General features: G+C 43.7%; 1 protein-coding gene across 6 annotated transcripts in view; it reads right to left on the bottom strand.

The window, feature by feature from the left end:
* KDM2B (lysine demethylase 2B) overlaps positions 1–19148 on the bottom strand; it is a 237367-nt gene that overhangs the window by 41215 nt on the left and 177004 nt on the right. For all 6 annotated transcript variants that reach the window (XM_040416126.1, XM_040416124.1, XM_040416125.1 and 3 more), the window contains 2 exons: positions 9771–9995; positions 5515–5658 (listed from right to left, as the gene is read on the bottom strand). In XM_040416126.1, coding sequence (XP_040272060.1) covers positions 5515–5658; positions 9771–9995 — 369 coding nt within the window. The remainder of the gene's footprint in view (positions 1–5514; positions 5659–9770; positions 9996–19148) is intronic.

Below are 19148 nucleotides of genomic sequence, written 5' to 3' on the forward strand. Positions count from 1 at the left end.
AGAAAGAAAGAAAAAGAAAGAAAGAAAGAAAGAAAGAAAAAGAAAGAAAGAAAGAAAGAAAGAAAAAGAAAGAAAAAGAAAGAAAGAAAGAGAAAGAAAGAAAGAAAAAGAAAAAGAAAGAAAGAAAGAAAAAGAAAAAGAAAAAGAAAGAAAGAAAGAAAAAGAAAGAAAGAAAGTTGTCTACTACCAAGTGCAGGAGTGGTTTTAACCCCTTAGGGACCCATGACGTACCGGTACGTCATGAGTTTAAAATGAGATTGCGGCGCTGCGGGTGTTAATCCGAACAGGATGCCGGCTGAAATCATTCAGCCGGCATCCTGTCACAACGCCAGGGGGATGTCATGTGAACCCCCCGTATCTGCGATCGCAGCAAACCGCAGGTCAATTCAGACCTGCGGTTTGCTGCGCTTTCGGCCGATTCTGATCGCGGGGATCAAACTTTAAAATGCCCCATATAAAGTTTTTTTCACCCCCCCTGCACCCCTGAATAATATTATGGTGGCGGGTGGTGCAGGGGGGGTGTTGCAGGCGGTGCGGCAGGCGGGATCGCGATCCCCCGCCCGCCTCCTCTTGAATAATCGTTGGTGTTCAGTGGTTATACCAGAGTGTCAGCACATTGCTGACACTCTGGTATAAACGGCTGACATCTGTGATGCGATGTCAGCCGTTAAACCCTTCCCATACCGCGGTGCGTACGGACCGCTGTATGGAAAAAGTTAACAGTAAGATGGGGCTCCCCGAGACAGCCCCCCTCCTTACCCTTACCCGTCTGCGAAGTTGTGGCCACAACTGAACAGACGGGGAAGGTTCCCATGGCAACAGGACACCTTCTCAGGCATCCTGCTGTCCATGGTGCTGAACAGATCTGTGCTAAAGGCATAGATCTGTTCAGACAAAGTGTAAGTAAAATACAGTACAATACCCTATATTGTGTACTGTACTGTATTATACAGACATCAGACCCACTGGATCTTCAAGAACCAAGTGGGTCTGTGTCAAAAAAAAGTTTTTAAAAAAGTTAAGATAAAAAAAACATTTATCACTGAATAAAAATTTAAAAAATAAAATACACTACACATATTAGGTATTGCCGCGTCCGTAACGACCTGATCTATAAAATGGTCATGTTACTTTCACCGCACGGTGAACGCCATAAAAATAAAAAAATAAAAACTATGAGGAAATTAAAATTTTGCCCACCTTACTTCCCAAAAAAAGGTAATAAAAGTGATCAAAAAAAAGTCACATGTACGCCAAAATAGTACCAATCAAACAGTCATCTCATCCCGCAAAAATCATACCCTACCCAAGATAATCGCCCAAAAACTGAAAAAACTATGGCTCTTAGACGATGTTAACACTAAAACATTATTTTTTTTGCTTAAAAAATGAAATCATTGTGTAAAACTTACATAAATAAAAAAAAAGTATACATATTAGGTATCTCCGCGTCCGTATCGACCAGCTCTATAAAAATATAACATGACCTAACCCCTCAGGTGAACACCGTAACAAAATAAAAATGGTGTAAAAAAAGCCATTTTTTTGTCATCTTACGTCACAAAAAGTGTAATAGCAAGCGATCAAAAAGTCAAATGCACCCCAAAATAGTGCCAATCAAACAGTCATCTCATCCCGCAAAAAAAGAGACCCTACCTAAGATAATCACCCAAAAACTGAAAAAACTATGGCTCTCAGACTATGGAGACACTAAAACATGATTTTTTTTGTTTCAAAAATGAAATCATTGTGTAAAACTTACATAAATAAAAATATTGTATACATATTAGGTATCGCCGCGTCCGTGACAACCTGCTCTATAAAAATACCACATGATCTAACCTGTCAGATGAATGTTGTAAATAACAGAAAAAAAAAAAACTGTGCCAAAAAAGCAATTTCTTGTTACCTTGCCTCACAAAAAGTGTAATATAGAGCAACCAAAAATCATATGTACCCTAACCTAGCACCAACAAAACTTCCACCCTATCCCGTAGTTTCTAAAATGGGGTCACAATGGGGTTTTTGGAGTTTCTACTCTAGGGGTGCATCAGGGGGGCTTCAAATGGGACATAGTGTCCAAAAAAACAGTCTAGCAAAATCTGCCTTCCAAAAACCATACGGCGCACTTTTCCCTCTACGCCCTACTGTGTGCCCGTACAGTAGTTTGCGGCCACATATGGGGTGTTTCTGCAAACTACGGAATCGTGGCAATAAATATAGCATTTTGTTTGGCTGTTAACCCTTGCTTTGTTACTGGAAAAAAATGGAATAAAATTGAAAATTTGCCCAAAAATTTAAATTCTCAAATTTCATCTTGATTTGCCAATAACTCTTGTGTAACACCTAAAGGGTTATCAAAGTTTGTAAAATCAGTTTTGAATACCTTGAGGGGTGGTTTCTATTATGTAAGCCTCACAAAGTGACTTCAGACCTGAACTGGTACCTAAAAAGTGGGTTTTTGAAAATTTCTGAAAAATTTCAAGATTTTCTTCTAAACTTCTAAGCCTTGTAACATCCCCAAAAATAAAATATCATTCCCAAATTGATCCAAAAACATGAAGTAGACATATGGGGAATGTAAAGTAATAACTATTTTTGGAGGTATTACTATGTATTATAAAAGTAGAGAAATTTAAACTTGGAAATTTGCAATTTTTTACAAATTTTTGGTAAATTTGGTATTTTTTTTATAAATAAAAATGATTTTTTTTTTTACTTTATTTTACCAGTGTCATGAAGTACAATATGTGATGAAAAAACAATCTCAGAATGGCCTGGATAAGTCAAAACGTTTTAAAGTTATCAGCACTTAAAGTGACACTGGTCAGATTTGCAAAAAATGGCCAAGTCCTTAAGGTGAAATAGGGCCGAGTCCTTAAGGGGTTACTGAAGACAATTTAGGCAACCAAAATAAAATCTAGTTGCAAAGGTGGTGCATACAGTCGCACATTTACTAATGACTGGATATATATATATATATATATATATATATATATATATATATATATATATATATATATATACACACACACACACACACACACACACACACACACACACACTGCTCAAAAAAATAAAGGGAACACTTAAACAACACAATGTAACTCCAAGTCAATCACACTTCTGTGAAATCAAACTGTCCACTTAGGAAGCAACACTGAGTGACAATCAATTTCATATGCTGTTGTGCAAATGGGATAGACAACAGGTGGAAATTATAGGCAATTAGCAAGACACCCCCAATAAAGGAGTGGTTCGGCAGGTGGTGACCACAGACAACTTCTCAGTTCCTATGCTTCCTGGCTGATGTTTTGGTCACTTTTGAATGCTGGCGGTGCTTTCACTCTAGTGGTAGCATGAGACTGAGTCTACAACCCACACAAGTGGCTCAGGTAGTGCAGCTTATCCAGGATGGCACATCAATGCGAGCTGTGGCAAGAAGGTTTGCTGTGTCTGTCAGCGTAGTGTCCGGAGCATGGAGGCACTACTAGGAGACAGGCCAGTACATCAGGAGACATGGAGGAGGCTGTAGGAGGGCAACAACCCAGCAGCAGGACCGCTACCTCCGCCTTTGTGCAAGGAGGAACAGGAGGAGCACTGCCAGAGCCCTGCAAAATGACCTCCAGCAGGCCACAAATGTGCATGTGTCTGCTCAAACGGTCAGAAACAGACTCCATGAGGGTGATATGAGGGCCCGACGTCCACAGGTGGGGGTTGTGCTTACAGCCCAACACCGTGCAGGACATTTGGCATTTGCCAGAGAACACCAAGATTGACAAATTTGCCACTGGCACCATGTGCTCTTCACAGATGAAAGCAGGTTCACACTGAGCACATGTGACAGACGTGACAGAGTCTGGAGACGCCGTGGAGAACGTTCTGCTGCCTGCAACATCCTCCAGCATGACCGGTTTGGCATTGGGTCAGTAATGGTGTGGGGTGGCATTTCTTTGGAGGCTGCACAGCCCTCCATGTGCTCGCCAGAGGTAGCCTGACTGCCATTAGGTACCGAGATGAGATCCTCAGACCCCTTGTGAGACCATATGCTGGTGCGGTTGGCCCTGGGTTCCTCCTAATGCAAGACAATGCTAGATGTCATGTGGCTGAAGTGTGTCAGCAGTTCCTGTAAGACGAAGGCATTGATGCTATGGACTGACCCGCCCGTTCCCCAGACCTGAATCCAATTGAGCACATCTGGGACATCATGTCTCGCTCTATCCACCAACGTCATGTTGCACCACAGACTGTCCAGGAGTTGGCACATGCTTTAGTCCAGGTCTGGGAGGAGAGGAGCGCCACCTCATCAGGAGCATGCACAGGCTTGTAGGGAGGTCATACAGGCACGTGGAGGCCACACACACTGAGCCTCATTTTGACTTGTTTTAAAGGACATTACATCAAAAGTTGGATCAGCCTGTACTGTGTTTTTCCACTTTGATTTTGAGTGTGACTCCAAATCCAGACCTCCATGGGTTGAAAAATTCAACTATGTAAACAACAAAGTATTTCAGAAGAATATTTAATTAATTCAGATCTAGGATGTGTTATTTTTGTGTTCCCTTTATTTTTTTGAGCAGTGTATATTATGAGGAAGAGGCGCACACCTCTTAATAAATTTGCTGCATTTTGCACTGTCTGTGCAGCAGTATATGCCAGGAGCTTTACCCTAATTATGTGCTAAATTTAGAGCTCTAACATGATGTTAAGGCCTCATGCACATGACCATTTTTCGCGTCTGCATCAGAGCCGCAGTTTTTGCGGCTCGGGTGCAGACCCATTCACTCCGTGTGCTGTCCGCATCCGTTGCTCCGTTCCGAGGCCCTGCAAAAAGGTCCCTATAATACCTTACATACACACCCTGGGATAGCTACTGTAAATACAGCTGAGCTGCTTCCCAGAACTCATCCAACAGCGACATCACTTACACACCTCTGTCAGTTACTAGAAAACGTTCTTCTGTGATGTGAATTTCGCTGATGCCAAAGTGAATGATTAAAAACAATTATATCGGAAATGGTGCAAAAAAGGGGGCACGAGAAAAAAAAAAAAAAAAAACACATTACAAGTCAATTTTTGCTAATTAATTAACAACTGGCGGTAAAGGAATAGTCCATCATTCACCTTCAACAAACTGACTGAAAACAAAGCTTAGATGGGCACAATCGTTTTCTTCATTATAGAGGTCCTTTCATATGGCAGAAGTCATGATTACGCCATTATTCTCTCCTCCTGTATCAGATAAGCTGATGCAGAGCAGATGTTGGCACTTGCATATAAAACTAATTATAGGCACCGAAAGCTATTCAAAACTTCTGCAAGCCTATTAACGGTGGGACTGTGCCAACTGTATAAAAATTGTGCTGGCAGAAAGCAATGCCGATAAGATGGGAGTTTTACATAGCAAATGTTAGGATGTTGGAAAAAACATAGATCAGCCTCGTGTTATGCTTCTGACTAAACTGGCTAGCCATGATATGTACAGTACACCTGGACTGCACCGGTCTGACCTACCTTCAGGCAACCTGGGTGGATGATTTCATTACAGATGGAGCATTCCATCAGCATGACGTTAAATTTTGCTTCTTGGCCTTCCACACAGTCCTCCTTTCCTGCTTCTCCACACACTAAACAGACGGCTGTATGAGGCAGGACGGGCTAAAGGAAAACCAAACAAAGCACAAATGTCAGGTACATCCCATCGTAAAAACTAAGTAAACACAAACTTTAACGATTCCTTCATTGTGATGTCAGAATACAACCAATAAGATGTATATGCAAGTGTTACAAGACAGACCCATACACAGAATCTAATACATACCCTAAGGCTCCATTCACAGTCCGTAATAATGGGTCCGCATCCGTTCCACAAATTGCAGAACGGGTGTGGACCCATTCATTCTCTATGGGGCAGGAATGGATGCGGACAGCACACAGTGTGCTGGCCGCATCTGCATTTCCGGAGCGTGCCGGCGATCTTCCGCTCCGGAAAAAAAATAGAACATGTCCTATTCTTGTCCGCAATTGGACAAGAATAGGCATTTCTATGGGGGTTCCGGCCGGGTGTATTGAGGATCCGCAATGCACTACGAACGTGTGAATGGACCCTAAGGAAGTGATGGCTAACCTCCGGCACTCCAGTTGTGGTGAAACTACGACTCCCAGCATGCTCCCTTCATTTCTATGGAGTTCTGAGAACAGCCCAGCAAGTGTGCATCTTGGGAATTGTACTTTTACAACAGCTGGAGTGCCGGAGGTTAGCCATCACAGCCCTAAGGCCTTGTTCACATCTCCATCAAGGAGATCCGGCACAAATACAAGCTAATAGATGGACAAAAACCGTTGCATGAAAGAGTTTTTGTCTGGTAAAAATCTGCATTTATGATGGAAAGTGGCCGGATTACAACCGAACCTCATTAGAGTCAATAGGGATCCGCGGTGAACTAGAGGATCCAGGAATCCAGCAGGCTGTTCTCTGCTTGACGGAGATGTGAACAAGGCCTAAGGCTACATGCACATGGTGCAGATTTCTGATGTTTTTTTCACGTGGATTCTCGTGCAGAAAAACCGCATTGTAATACCGTACCAGCAAAGTGCATGAGATTAGAGAGATCTCATGTACACTTTGGGTTTTTGGAATCTGCAGCATGTCAATTGGGCGGATTTCACCCTTTGCAATTAAAAGCTGCATTAAATCCGCACCAAACACAGCAGGTAACGCATGCATTTTTTGGTGTGGAAATGCACAGAAACCCACCAGGAAATCTATGTGGATTTTCCGTTTATAAACCTCCACCTGCGCGCAGGTACCCTAAAATAGATTTCCTAGAGGGTGAAACTGCTCCGACCCCTTCAACTTTTTAACACACGGTGCCAATGAAGGAATGTGAGCCTTCTCGGCATGAAAGGCTTCAAGTAATGGCTCTCTTCATTTGCTTAGAATTTACTTTGAGTTCAGCCCCTTGCACATCATGGGAAATGTGCTCTCCTATGAGTCTTCATTGAACAAAAAACAAAACAAAAAAAGATTGGCTCATTGGTTCTCATAACAGAACTACTCTATGGGTTTATTCACACCAGCCAGCTTTACAAAAACTGTGGCAGTAAATGGGGAACATTAGGCAAGTATTCCCTGCCCCCTTGTGCAGGGATCTGATCCCCGAACTTATAGGAAACAATGTATTGGAGAGTTAAAATATGATGTGCATGAGGCTTTATGAGCCGAAGCTTGAGACAACCTGCTCCATTCTGATATCTGCCTTGTGCAGTGTTCAAATTAAGATCTTTTGGATCCAAATCACACCTCACATATTCATGATGACCTGAATCCACACAACAGTCCATGAGAACATTACACCTGACACAGCTAAGTATTTCCAGCGGATATCCACTAGCAATAATCTACACTTATCACCTATCCTATACCTCTAAGAGCAATCAGGATATTTTAATATTTTATGTATACATAGATTTTTAAAACTATGTCAGGAGAGATTATGGTTTTCTTTAAAAGTGCTGGCCAGGATTTTGATATTGATGGCCTATTCTCAGGACAAGCCATCAATATCGGTCCTGCAGGGGTCAGACACCCCGCTGATCAGCTGTCATCTGATAGCACTGGAACTACACAGCTCTGTGTGTAGTAGACAGAACAGGAGGCGGCTCCCATTGAAGTACATGGTAGCACCATCCACTACACAATGGACAGAGCTGTGTAGTTCCAGCACTACAAGGTAACAGCTGATAAGTGGGAATGTAATGTGTTCCTGAGAAAAGGCCATCAATATGAAAATCCTGGACAACCCCAAGCTTAGAGATCACTTATGGCAAAGTTAAAGCGGTTCTCCGGAAAAAAAATTTAATAAAATTAATACACTTAATATTATTTAATTAATAATATATTACCAAATACCTTTCATTAGTTATAATGGCTTGTTTAGTCTAGGGAACAATCATTAGGAGAAATAAAATAGCCGCTGTCCTATTAGTACACACAAAAACCTAATCACACATGAGGACAAGTTACTTCACAACACTGAGGTAAAGAGCTGCCTCATCCTCCTCTCCTACTTGTCAGGGATTATGATCCTGAATTCCAGCTTTGTAGGAATGGAGTTCATGAGGACACCTGAAGTACAGAGAGGATGGACAGGACAGACTGTGGTAATGTATACTGCACACAAGTTCTGCTGCTCATTATCCACACCTTCACCTTCCTGTCTGTACTTCATGTCTCCTCATGAACTCCATTCCTACAGAGTCAGCTGAAGATCAACTGTATTCAGGATCACAACACCTGACAAGCAGATCAGAGAATGATTGCTCTATAAACAAAATAAGCCGTTATAACTAATGAAATGTATTAGGGAATATTTTTATAACTAAGTAATATTTAAAGGGGTTATCAGAGACTAAAAAACATCACTCATATGCCCGGGCCCCTCACACTGAAAATACTTACCTGGCTCCCCATGCCGCTCCTGCTTCTCCCTGTGCACGGATGAAAACATCTAGTGTCAGGGGAGAAAAGGAAAGGGGGGGGGGGGGAAGCAGCCAGTAACGTGGACGAGCCTCCCTAGCGGTGCTGGGGATCAGGAGCGGCACAGGGAGAGGGGAGCCAGGTAAGTATATTCAGTGTGAGGGGCTCGGGCATATGGAAGATATTGGTTTTTGTCTCGCATAACCCCCTTTAAGGATTCAGTAATGTTTTTTTTCTTAATTCCTGGAGAACCCCTGTAAGGTGAAGTAACTGGAAAATAAAAAATGATCCAACATCTCTGACTGAGATCAGCTTTTGTATAGGTTACTAGAAATGAAAGGGTTTTCTGGAGAAATAATAATAGACAATGGGTTAGAAAGGGTTAAAAATAAAGAAGCAACATTACACTCCTCCACTGATCCCTGACTCTACATTCTGGGAATGCCCCCAATGCAGCCAATCACAGGCCTTAGCACTGACCAGTTTCAGACATTAATTGGCAGACCGGGAGAGTGTTCCCTGGCGTTTGCAGTGTGTCCAGTCAGGACAGGAAGTGGAGAGCAGCCGATACGACATCGGTGGGGAATGATGGAAGTGATTAATGAGTCTGTTTTTTTATTTTTATTTTTTAGCCCATTTGTAAGGATGATATATTAAAAAGACTAAAATGTTAGGTCGGGGGTTATCACAACCTCTGCCGTTACTGTCAGCTTAAACCTAATTTACACATTGTAATGTACATATTCCTTAGAATGCACAATGACTGCTACAAATGAGGCTAGAGGCCTATGTTTGCCATGTGTATACAAAAAAAAAGCTCTCAGCATCATAACAATAGTATACATAGAGCTCTATTCAGCTGACAAAATGTCCTCTCAGCATCTCTCGAGCTGATACGCAATATACATTTATTTTTTCCTGTCATCTGCTAAAGAAAATAAACAAACAAACATGGCATCCTATGGGAAACATCCCATCTAAAATGTAAACCTTTGGGTCAAACGTGATGTAAACAAAGCTTCATTTGCACCTTGAATTCTACAGAAGCTGCAGTTTACCTTGTACAGCTCTGCAAACCAAACTGCAATGGAGAAAAAGTAAGAGGGCGCCCTCCATTTGAACAACCTAGTACTGCTAATATATAACTGTATTCATTTTCTGTATTCTTTAGCAGTTTTTGAAGATTTACAATATTGTATATTTTAATTAAGATAAACTGTTTTGCAAAAGGAAGAATACAAAATTTAAAACAATATAAAATACCAAAATTTGTATACGATGCATTACGTACAGCTATACATTGCCGCATGATACATGACTGTTTCATTCGTCCTGGTCCCCCAAACTTCTTCATGTCCTTGCAAAAGTGACATTCTCCACATTCTGTGCGTAGGCAGGCTTCACATTTCCGGCATCGTGTCCGTCTTCTGCGGGCTCCAGCGCTTGTCCTGTTCGCAGACAATTTCACGGCAGGAGAAGTAGACAGTTTACCTTTTGGTCTTCCCACAGCTCGGTTCTATACAAGACAAAAAGCATTTCTTATATTAGAGCAAATACAGGACACCTTTACATATACAAGAAGCCAACCTCAAAGAGGTTCTCCACTATTACAAGTGATGGTACATCGGGTGGCTGGGAGGGCGGTGGTGTAGAGCACCAGGTGAGGGGCTTCTGCTCGTTCTCAGGATTAGCAGAGGATACACAATTCGGATTCCAACTTTATGGCATTTTCTAGCAAGTCTTAGGTGACGAAAAAAGCAATTTTAAAATTTCAAATGCATGGCAAAGGGGTTGTCGGAGATAGAAAAAAAAAACATTTGGCCAAAGGCAGGGAATGTGACAAACTAATAAGCTACACCCACCCTTCGGCTCACTACAATTTCACGTGTTTGCTTTTATCGTTTTTTTACTCCTTTCCTACCTGGAGCCATAACTTTTTTATTTTTCCATTTACATAGCTACATGAGGTTTTTTTTTTTTTTTGCTGGACATGTTGTACTTTCTAATGGCACCATTTATTATTGCATACGATGTAGTGGGAAGCTGGAAAAAAAAAATTGGGGTGGAATAAAAAAAATAATAAAATGCAATTCCGCCACAGTTTTATAGGTTTTGTTTTCATGGCGTTCCGTATGCAGTAAAACTGACCTGTTAAAAGGGGTTCTCTGGGATTTAAGAAAATGAAAATGAGGTTGTCTGGTCCCAAAAAAAAATCTAAATTCTTTTTATGTGCTCCTAACACCCCTCATCATGCATAGATATGCCCCCAATACCTGTTTTTCATGTCTGAGCTTTCCTTCCCCCCTGAAAGACATCACATTATCCTGGCAGATCTGTTTACTTTCTCCTCTTCTTGTTTTGTTGAATACATAACTTTATTGATACACAAGCCTGGCTGCACAGAGATGAGTCACAGGCTGGACACGCCCCCCACTGCTCTATCTGCAGCAGCTACTCCTATAACTCCTGTGTCCATCTTTCTGCACACAGACAGGAATCTACTTCTCACTCAGTGTCTAAATCCTATTACTGACCGTCCACAGGCTCTGCCCTCACATGTGTATCTAATCCTATCAGTGACCGTCTGCAGGCTCCTCCCTCACTATCTCCAGAGTGTGATAAACAGCTAGAATCAGCAAGCGTATCAAATCACATCTGTATCTAATCCTATCCTGTATGTGTGCCTGATACACATCCTGATGTGTGCGATACTGCCTGCTGAAGTGTATATCTAATCCCATCTTCTATGATACTGCCTGCTGAAGTGTATATCTAATCCCATCTTCTATGATACTGCCTGCTGAAGTGTATATCTAATCCCATCTTCTATGATACTGCCTGCTGAAGTGTATATCTAATCCCATCTTCTATGACACAGCCTGCTAAAGTGTACAGTCAGGTCCATAAATATTGGGACAGACACAATTCTAACATTTTTGGCTCTATACACCACCACAATGGATTTGAAATGAAAAGAACAAGATGTGCTTTAACTGCAGACTGTCAGCTTTGATTTGATGGCATTTACATCCAAATCAGGTGAACGGTGTAGGAATTACAACAGTTTGCATATGTGCCTCCCACTTGTTAAGGGACCAAAAGTAATGGGACAGAATAATAATCATAAATCAAACTTTCACTTTTTAATACTTGGTTGCAAATCCTTTGCAGTCAATTACAGCCTGAAGTCTGGAACGCATAGAAATCACCAGACGCTGGGTTTCATCCCTGGTGATGCTCTGCCAGGCCTCTACTGCAACTGTCTTCAGTTCCTGCTTGTTCTTGGGGCATTTTCCCTTCAGTTTTGTCTTCAGCAAGTGAAATGCATGCTCAATCGGATTCAGGTCAGGGGATTGACTTGGCCATTGCAGAACATTCCACTTCTTTCCCTTATAAAACTCTTTGGTTGCTTTTGCAGTATGCTTTGGGTCATTGTCCATCTGCACTGTGAAGCGCCGTCCAATGAGTTCTGGAGAATTTGGCTAAATATGAGCAGATAATATTGCCCGAAACTCTTCAGAATTCATCCTGCGGCTTTTGTCAGCAGTCACCATCATCAATAAATACAAGAGAACCAGTTCCATTGGCAGCCATACATGCCCACACCATGACACTACCACCACCATGCTTCACTGATGAGGTGGTATGCTTAGGATCATGAGCAGTTCCTTTCCTTCTCCACACTCTTCTCTTCCCATCACTCTGGTACAAGTTGATCTTGGTGTCATCTGTCCATAGGATGTGGTTCCAGAACGGTGAAGGCTTTTTTAGATGTCGTTTGGCATTTTTGAGGCTCACCAATGGTTTACATCTTGTGGTGAACCCTCTGTATTCACTCTGGTGAAGTCTTCTCTTGATTGTTGACTTTGACACACATACACCTACCTCCTGGAGAGTGTTCTTGATCTGGCCAACTGTTGTGAAGGGTGTTTTCTTCACCAGGGAAAGAATTCTTCAGTCATCCACCACAGTTGTTTTCCGTGGTCTTCCGGGTCTTTTGGTGTTGCTGAGCTCACCGGTGCGTTCCTTCTTTTTAAGAATGTTCCAAACAGTTGTTTTGGCCACGCCTAATGTTTCTGCTATCTCTCTGATGGGTTTGTTTTGTTTTTTTCAGCCTAATGATGGCTTGCTTCACTGATCGTGACAGCTCTTTGGATCTCATCTTGAGAGTTGACAACAGATTCCAAATGCAAATAGCACACTTGAAATGAACTCTGACCCGTTTATCTGCTCATTGTAATTGGGATAATGAGGGAATAACACACACCTGGCCATGGAACAGCTGAGAAGCCAATTGTCCCATTACTTTTGGTCCCTTAACAAGTGGGAGGCACATATGCAAACTGTTGTAATTCCTACACCGTTCACCTGATTTGGATGTAAATACCCTCAAATTAAAGCTGACAGTCTGCAGTTACAGCACATCTTGTTCGTTTCATTTCAAATCCATTGCGGTGGTGTATAGTCAAAAATTTTAGAATTGTGTCGATGTCCCAATATTTATGGACCTGACTGTATATCTAACCCCCTCTTCTATGACACTGCCTGCTGAAGTGTGTATCTAATCACATCTTCCATGATACAGCGTGCTAAAATGTGTATATAATCCCATTTTGTATGACACAGCCTGATGAGTGTATCTAAGCCTATCTTGTATGATCCTGCCTACTGAGCTGTGTATCTAAACCTTTATGCACACAACCATATCCATTTTGCGATCCACATTTTTTGCAGTCGCATTGAGTTCTATGGATTTGGGGTCCTCATTTTCAAGACAAGAATGGGACACATTCTGTCTTTACTGGAACTGACATACGGATGTAAAAAACACACTGACGACGTCCATGTGCTTTCCACATCCGTGTGTCAGTTCTGTGAAAGATAGAATATGTCCTATTCTGGTCCACATAATGCAGATCTAAAACCCATAGAACTCAATGGGACTGCAAAAAAATGTGAATCGAACACAGACAGTAACCTTATTTAGTGGATCCGCAACTTGCAGACCTCCAAACAGATACGGTTCTGGGCACGAGCCCTATCACTTATACTCAGCACCCATAACAGTGACATTCACAGCGCCCCCATAACAGGGTGGGGCAAGGAATAACCTGGGGGGGGGGGGGGGGGGGGCAATTTCCCCCCTGTAGCGACGACTATGCCCCTGTGACATTCCTCTGTGGCTGATCGCTATGCTGTCACTCCTGCACAGTGCTTACATCGCGCTGTGCAGGGGTCAGTACAGGCTTCACATAGAAGCCTGTACAATACAGAGAGCGGCCGGCGGTCCTGCACATGCGCATTCCGCCTAGTGCGCTGTGAAGACGGCCGCCCGGAGCTTTCTCCAGCAGGAGGCGGGGACGTCACTAGTGACGTCCCCTCTCCTGCTGGAGAAAGGAAGCGTAGACAGGAAGATAAGAAAACAGACTTTGGCTGGAAGCACAGAAAAGCCATCCGGAGGGACCACGTGACCGGGAGGCAGATCTCAAGAACAGCTGCACTCTGGAATGTAAGTATGTGAGCAATAATCTTTCCTCCACCGGTTAGCATGTAATAGCAAAAATAAGGTTAAAGGGTTTCTGTCACCCCACTAAAGTGATTTTTTTTTTTGGGGCTAGTTAAATTAGTTATATAGCGATATCTGAAAATATAATAGTGTTCCTTACTCATCTCAGAGCGCCTGCGCAGATTCAACACGGGCGCGCGATTTTTGAAATGCCGACAGGGCTGGCCGGAGGAGGAGATCCCGGCTGGCCCTGTCAATCAACAAGAGGAGGGGGCGGATTTCTGCAGCAGCTACCAGCAAGTAGACGCCCTACTTGCTGGTAGAGACCGAATTTGCATATGATAAAACTTCGTTTTTTGACTAAACTGCTGGATCAAAGTAAGGAACACTATTATATTTTCAGATATCGCTATATAACTAATTTAACTAGCCCAAAAAAAAAAAAATCACTTTAGTGGGGTGACAGAAGCCCTTTAAGCCCGGAGAACTTCTTTAACCACCTCCGGACCGCTGTATGCACAGACGCGTCCTGGAGGTGGTTGTTTCATTCCGAGTGGACGCGCCGGCGCGTCCTCTCGCGAGATTTCGGTCTCAGCCGGCCCGCGCATGCGCATCGCGGGCCGGCAAAAGTTCGAGGAGAATTGCATCAGCAACCTGCCAGCCAATGATCGTCGCTGGCAGGTTGCTGATTTTTAAAAAATCGAATCACAAGCCAGATAACAGATCATATTAGTAAATATGATCTGTTATATGGCTTCTCTGCTCCTGTGCTGGTCCTTTTCGTCAGTTGGATCCAGCACAGGAGCAGACTGAACTGTGAGTACACCAAACACTACACCTTAGCCCCAGATCACCCCCCTGCACCCCAATTAACCCTTTGATCACCCCTTTGATCGCCCCTGTCAATCACTAGTGAAAGGAAAAAAAGTGATCAGTGTAAACTGTCACTTTTTTTTTTCCACTGGTATTGACTGATAGGTTTTAGGGATAGTTTAGGCCCCTTGGTTAGGTAGTTAGCGTCAGTTAGCGCCCACCCCACCGCACCGCAGTCACTTTTATTCGCTGATTAGCGTATCGCTAATCAGCATTTGTACTTTTATAGTATCTGTAAGTGATCAAAACTGATCACGGTCAGATCTATAATAGTATTAGTGTCACTTTAGTTCGCCCTCCACCCAAAACGCAGTGTTTGCCCGATCAGGCCTGATCGGTCGCCCACACGTGCGTTCACCCACACCCGCCCCACCGCAGTGACAAAAAATTATTATTTTTTGATCACTGCACATTCACTTTACACGCACTGCGGCGATAAAAAAATCAGTTTTGATATTTTTTATCAACCGCAGCGGCCTCCGGTACTTCGCTAGCCTCCCCTTTGTAAGACAGGTTTGCTTTTTTTCTTGGGTAGTCTCAGGGAATACCCCTAAATTTAGTAGTCCAAAATGTCAAACAGGGGGTATTCTTCTGAAGAGGCCTACAGGATTCTGACCCAGTCGGAGGAGGAGTGGGAACCCTCATCTGACGAATCTAGCGGGTCAGAATATGAACCTGTGGAAAGCAGTGGCTCTCTGACCCAAAGTTCGGACGAGGAGGTGGAGGTCCCTGGCAGCACCAGGCGTACCCGGCCCCGTGTCGCTAGACCACAGGTTACGCAGGATCCGCTTCAAGAGCAGCAGAGTGGGGCTGTCGCTGCCGGTTCACGTGGTGAGGCATACACCAGCAGCGCAGCCCTTCCTGGACCTAGTACCAGCACTGCCGTACAACATGGTGAAGTAGCGAGCACCAGAAGGGCAGTTGAAGCTGGTACGGTGGCACGTGCAGTAGTTACCCCGTCGCAGCCACCGCGCAGACAGGCCCGTAGACCCCCTAGAGTCCCTGAGGTGCTGGCAAACCCTGATTGGCAGTCACCAACTTCAGCCGCACCTGTAGTTCCCCCTTTCACCGCCCAGTCTGGAGTTCGGGTTGAGACGGCTCAAATCGGTTCGGCCCTGGGATTTTTTGAGCTGTTCTTGACTGCGGAGCTCTTGGACTTAGTCGTGGCAGAGACCAACCAGTATGCCACACAATTTATAACCGCAAACCCGGAAAGCTATTATGCCCAGCCTTTCCGGTGGAAACCAGTCCAAGTTTCCGAACTTAAAATTTTTCTGGGCCTTCTCCTCAACATGGGCCTGACAAAAAAACATGAATTGCGGTCATATTGGTCCACGAACCCAATTCATCACATGCCCATGTTCTCTGCTGGCATGTCCAGGACACGATTTGAGACCATCCTGCGTTTTCTGCATTTTAGCGACAACACCACCTCCCGTCCCAGAGGCCACCCAGCTTTTGACCGGCTCCACAAAATTCGGCCCCTCATAGACCATTTCAACCAGAAATTTGCAGATTTGTATACCCCTGAGCAAAACATCTGCGTAGACGAGTCCCTAATACATTTTACCGGGCGCCTTGGCTTCAAACAATACATCCCAAGCAAGCGTGCCCGGTATGGGGTCAAATTGTATAAGCTCTGTGAAAGGGCCACAGGCTATACCCACAAATTTCGGATCTATGAGGGAAAAGATCAGACCCTGGAGCCGGTCGGTTGCCCTGACTACCTGGGGAGCAGTGGGAAGACAGTCTGGGACTTGGTGTCACCCTTATTCGGCAAGGGGTACCATCTTTATGTGGACAATTTTTACACAAGTGTGGCCCTCTTTAGGCATTTGTTTCTAGAACGGATTTGCGCCTGTGGCACCGCGCGAACTAGTCGCGTGGGCTTCCCCCAACGGCTTGTAACCACCCGTCTTGCAAGGGGGGAGAGGGCTGCCTTGTGTAACGAAGAACTGCTCGCGGTGAAATGGAGAGACAAGCGTGACGTTTACATGCTCTCCTCCATTCACGCAGACACGACAATCCAAATTGAAAGGGCAACCCGTGTCATTGAAAAGCCCCTCTCAGTCCACGACTATAATGCGCTCATGGGAGGGGTGGACTTCAATGACCAGATGTTGGCTCCCTATTTAGTTTCCCGCAGAACCAGACGCTGGTATAAGAAGGTGTCTGTATATTTAATTCAATTGGCGCTGTACAATAGTTTTGTTCTCTACAGTAAGGCTGGGAGAACAGGATCCTTCCTCAAATTCCAGGAAGAGATCATCGCGAACCTCCTTTACCCAGGAGGTTCCGTGGCCCCATCCACCAGTGTAGTTAGCCGTCTACACGAGCGACATTTCCCCAGTGTCGTTGCTGGTACCTCAACCCAACCGCCACCCCGAAAAAAATGTCGTGTCTGTAGCAGGAGTGGAATAAGGCGTGACACCCGCTATTTCTGTCCTGACTGCCCTGACCACCCTGCCCTATGCTTAGGTGAGTGTTTCCGGAAGTACCACACACAGGTACACCTAGCATAGGGATTGCATCTCACAGGACAGGCACACAGGGCTATTAGGGCCCTTTTACTCACAGCTGCTGCAAACCTCTCCTTTCACCTGGGATAAAGTGCATAACGTACTTCGCCACATCTTTGGGCGATTTGCGCTTTGCACATTGTCCCATGGGGAAGGAGAGGTTTGTTCTATAAAGGTAAAAAAAACTAAACAAAAAAAAAATTACCGGTAAGTAAAAAAGTTTAAAAAGTTTAAAAAAAGTTAATATGTTCTGTTCTAAAGTTAATAAAGTTATTGCTTTGCGGCCTGGTTTTTTCTTTTTTGTTTTGTTTTTTTTACCTTCCAGGTGGACCAACCGATCGACTAGCTGCAGCACTGATGTGCATTCGGACAGAAGCATTGCGCTGCTGTCAGATTACACGCAAGTCGGTGTATGCGGCGCTGCAAGACGAGATTTCTCCTCTGCAGTAAAAGATATGTTTGCCGAGGCATATGAGCTGAGGAGGTGGCGGTGTTCATATACTTTGGCAAACACTTTGTATATATAAAAAAAAAAATCCCGGCAATGATTTATTCATCCACATCGATTGATGTGAATGGAGAAATCGGGTTTGCCAGGGCATACGAGCTGAAGTGGGTATGGATGTTGGGCGGAGCTCCTATGTCCTGGCAGACGCCTTTCCCCTCATTTTTCTTTTTTTGGCAGAGATTTTTTCATCCACATTGATCGATGCGAATGAAGAAATCTGTGCCGTTCATTTTTTTCTTTCAGCCCAGAGGCTGAACGAAAAAAAAAAATCTCATTACCTGTATGCTCAATATAAGGAGAATAGCAGAAACTCCTAATGCTGGGCATACATGTAATGATTGCGGAGACCCTCAAATGCCAGGGCAGTACAAACACCCCACAAATGACCCCATTTTGGAAAGAAGACACCCCAAGGTATTCGCTGAGGGGCATATTGAGTCCATGAAAGATTGAAATTTTTGTCCCAAGTTAGCGGAAAGGGAGACTTTGTGAGAACAAAATCAAAAAAATCAATTTCCGCTAACTTGTGCCAAATTTTTTTTTTTTCTATGAACTCGACCATGCCCCTCATTGAATACCTTGGGGTGTCTTCTTTCCAAAATGGGGTCACATGTGGGGTATTTATACTGCCCGGGCATTTTAGGGGCCCCAAAGTGTGAGAAGAAGTCTGGTATCCAAATGTCTAAAAATGCCCTCCTAAAAGGAATTTGGGCACCTTTGCCCACCTAGGCTGCAAAAAAGTGTCACACATCTGGTATCTCTGTATTCAGGAGAAGTTGAGGAATGTGTTTTGGGGTGTCTTTTTACATATACCCATGCTGGGTGAGATAAATATCTTGGTCAAATGCCAACCTTGTATAAAAAAATGGGAAAAGTTGTCTTTTGCCAAGATATTTCTCTCACCCAGCATGGGTATATGTAAAATGACACCACAAAACACATTCCCAACCTTCTCCCGAGTACGGAGATACCAGATGTGTGACACTTTTTTGCAGCCTAGGTGGGCAAAGGGGCCCACATTCCAAGGAGCACCTTTCGGATTTCACAGGTCATTTACCTACTTACCACACATTAGGGCCCCTGGAAAATGCCAGGGCAGTATAACTACCCCACAAGTGACCCCATTTTGGAAAGAAGACACCCCAAGGTATTCCGTGAGGGGCATGGCAAGTTCCTAGAATTTTTTATTTTTTGTCACAAGTTAGTGGAAAATGATGATTTTTTATTTTTTAATTTTTTTCATACAAAGTCTCATATTCCACT

The sequence above is a fragment of the Bufo bufo genome, chromosome 2 (genome assembly GCF_905171765.1).
Source record: "Bufo bufo chromosome 2, aBufBuf1.1, whole genome shotgun sequence".
NCBI lineage: Eukaryota > Metazoa > Chordata > Amphibia > Anura > Bufonidae > Bufo > Bufo bufo.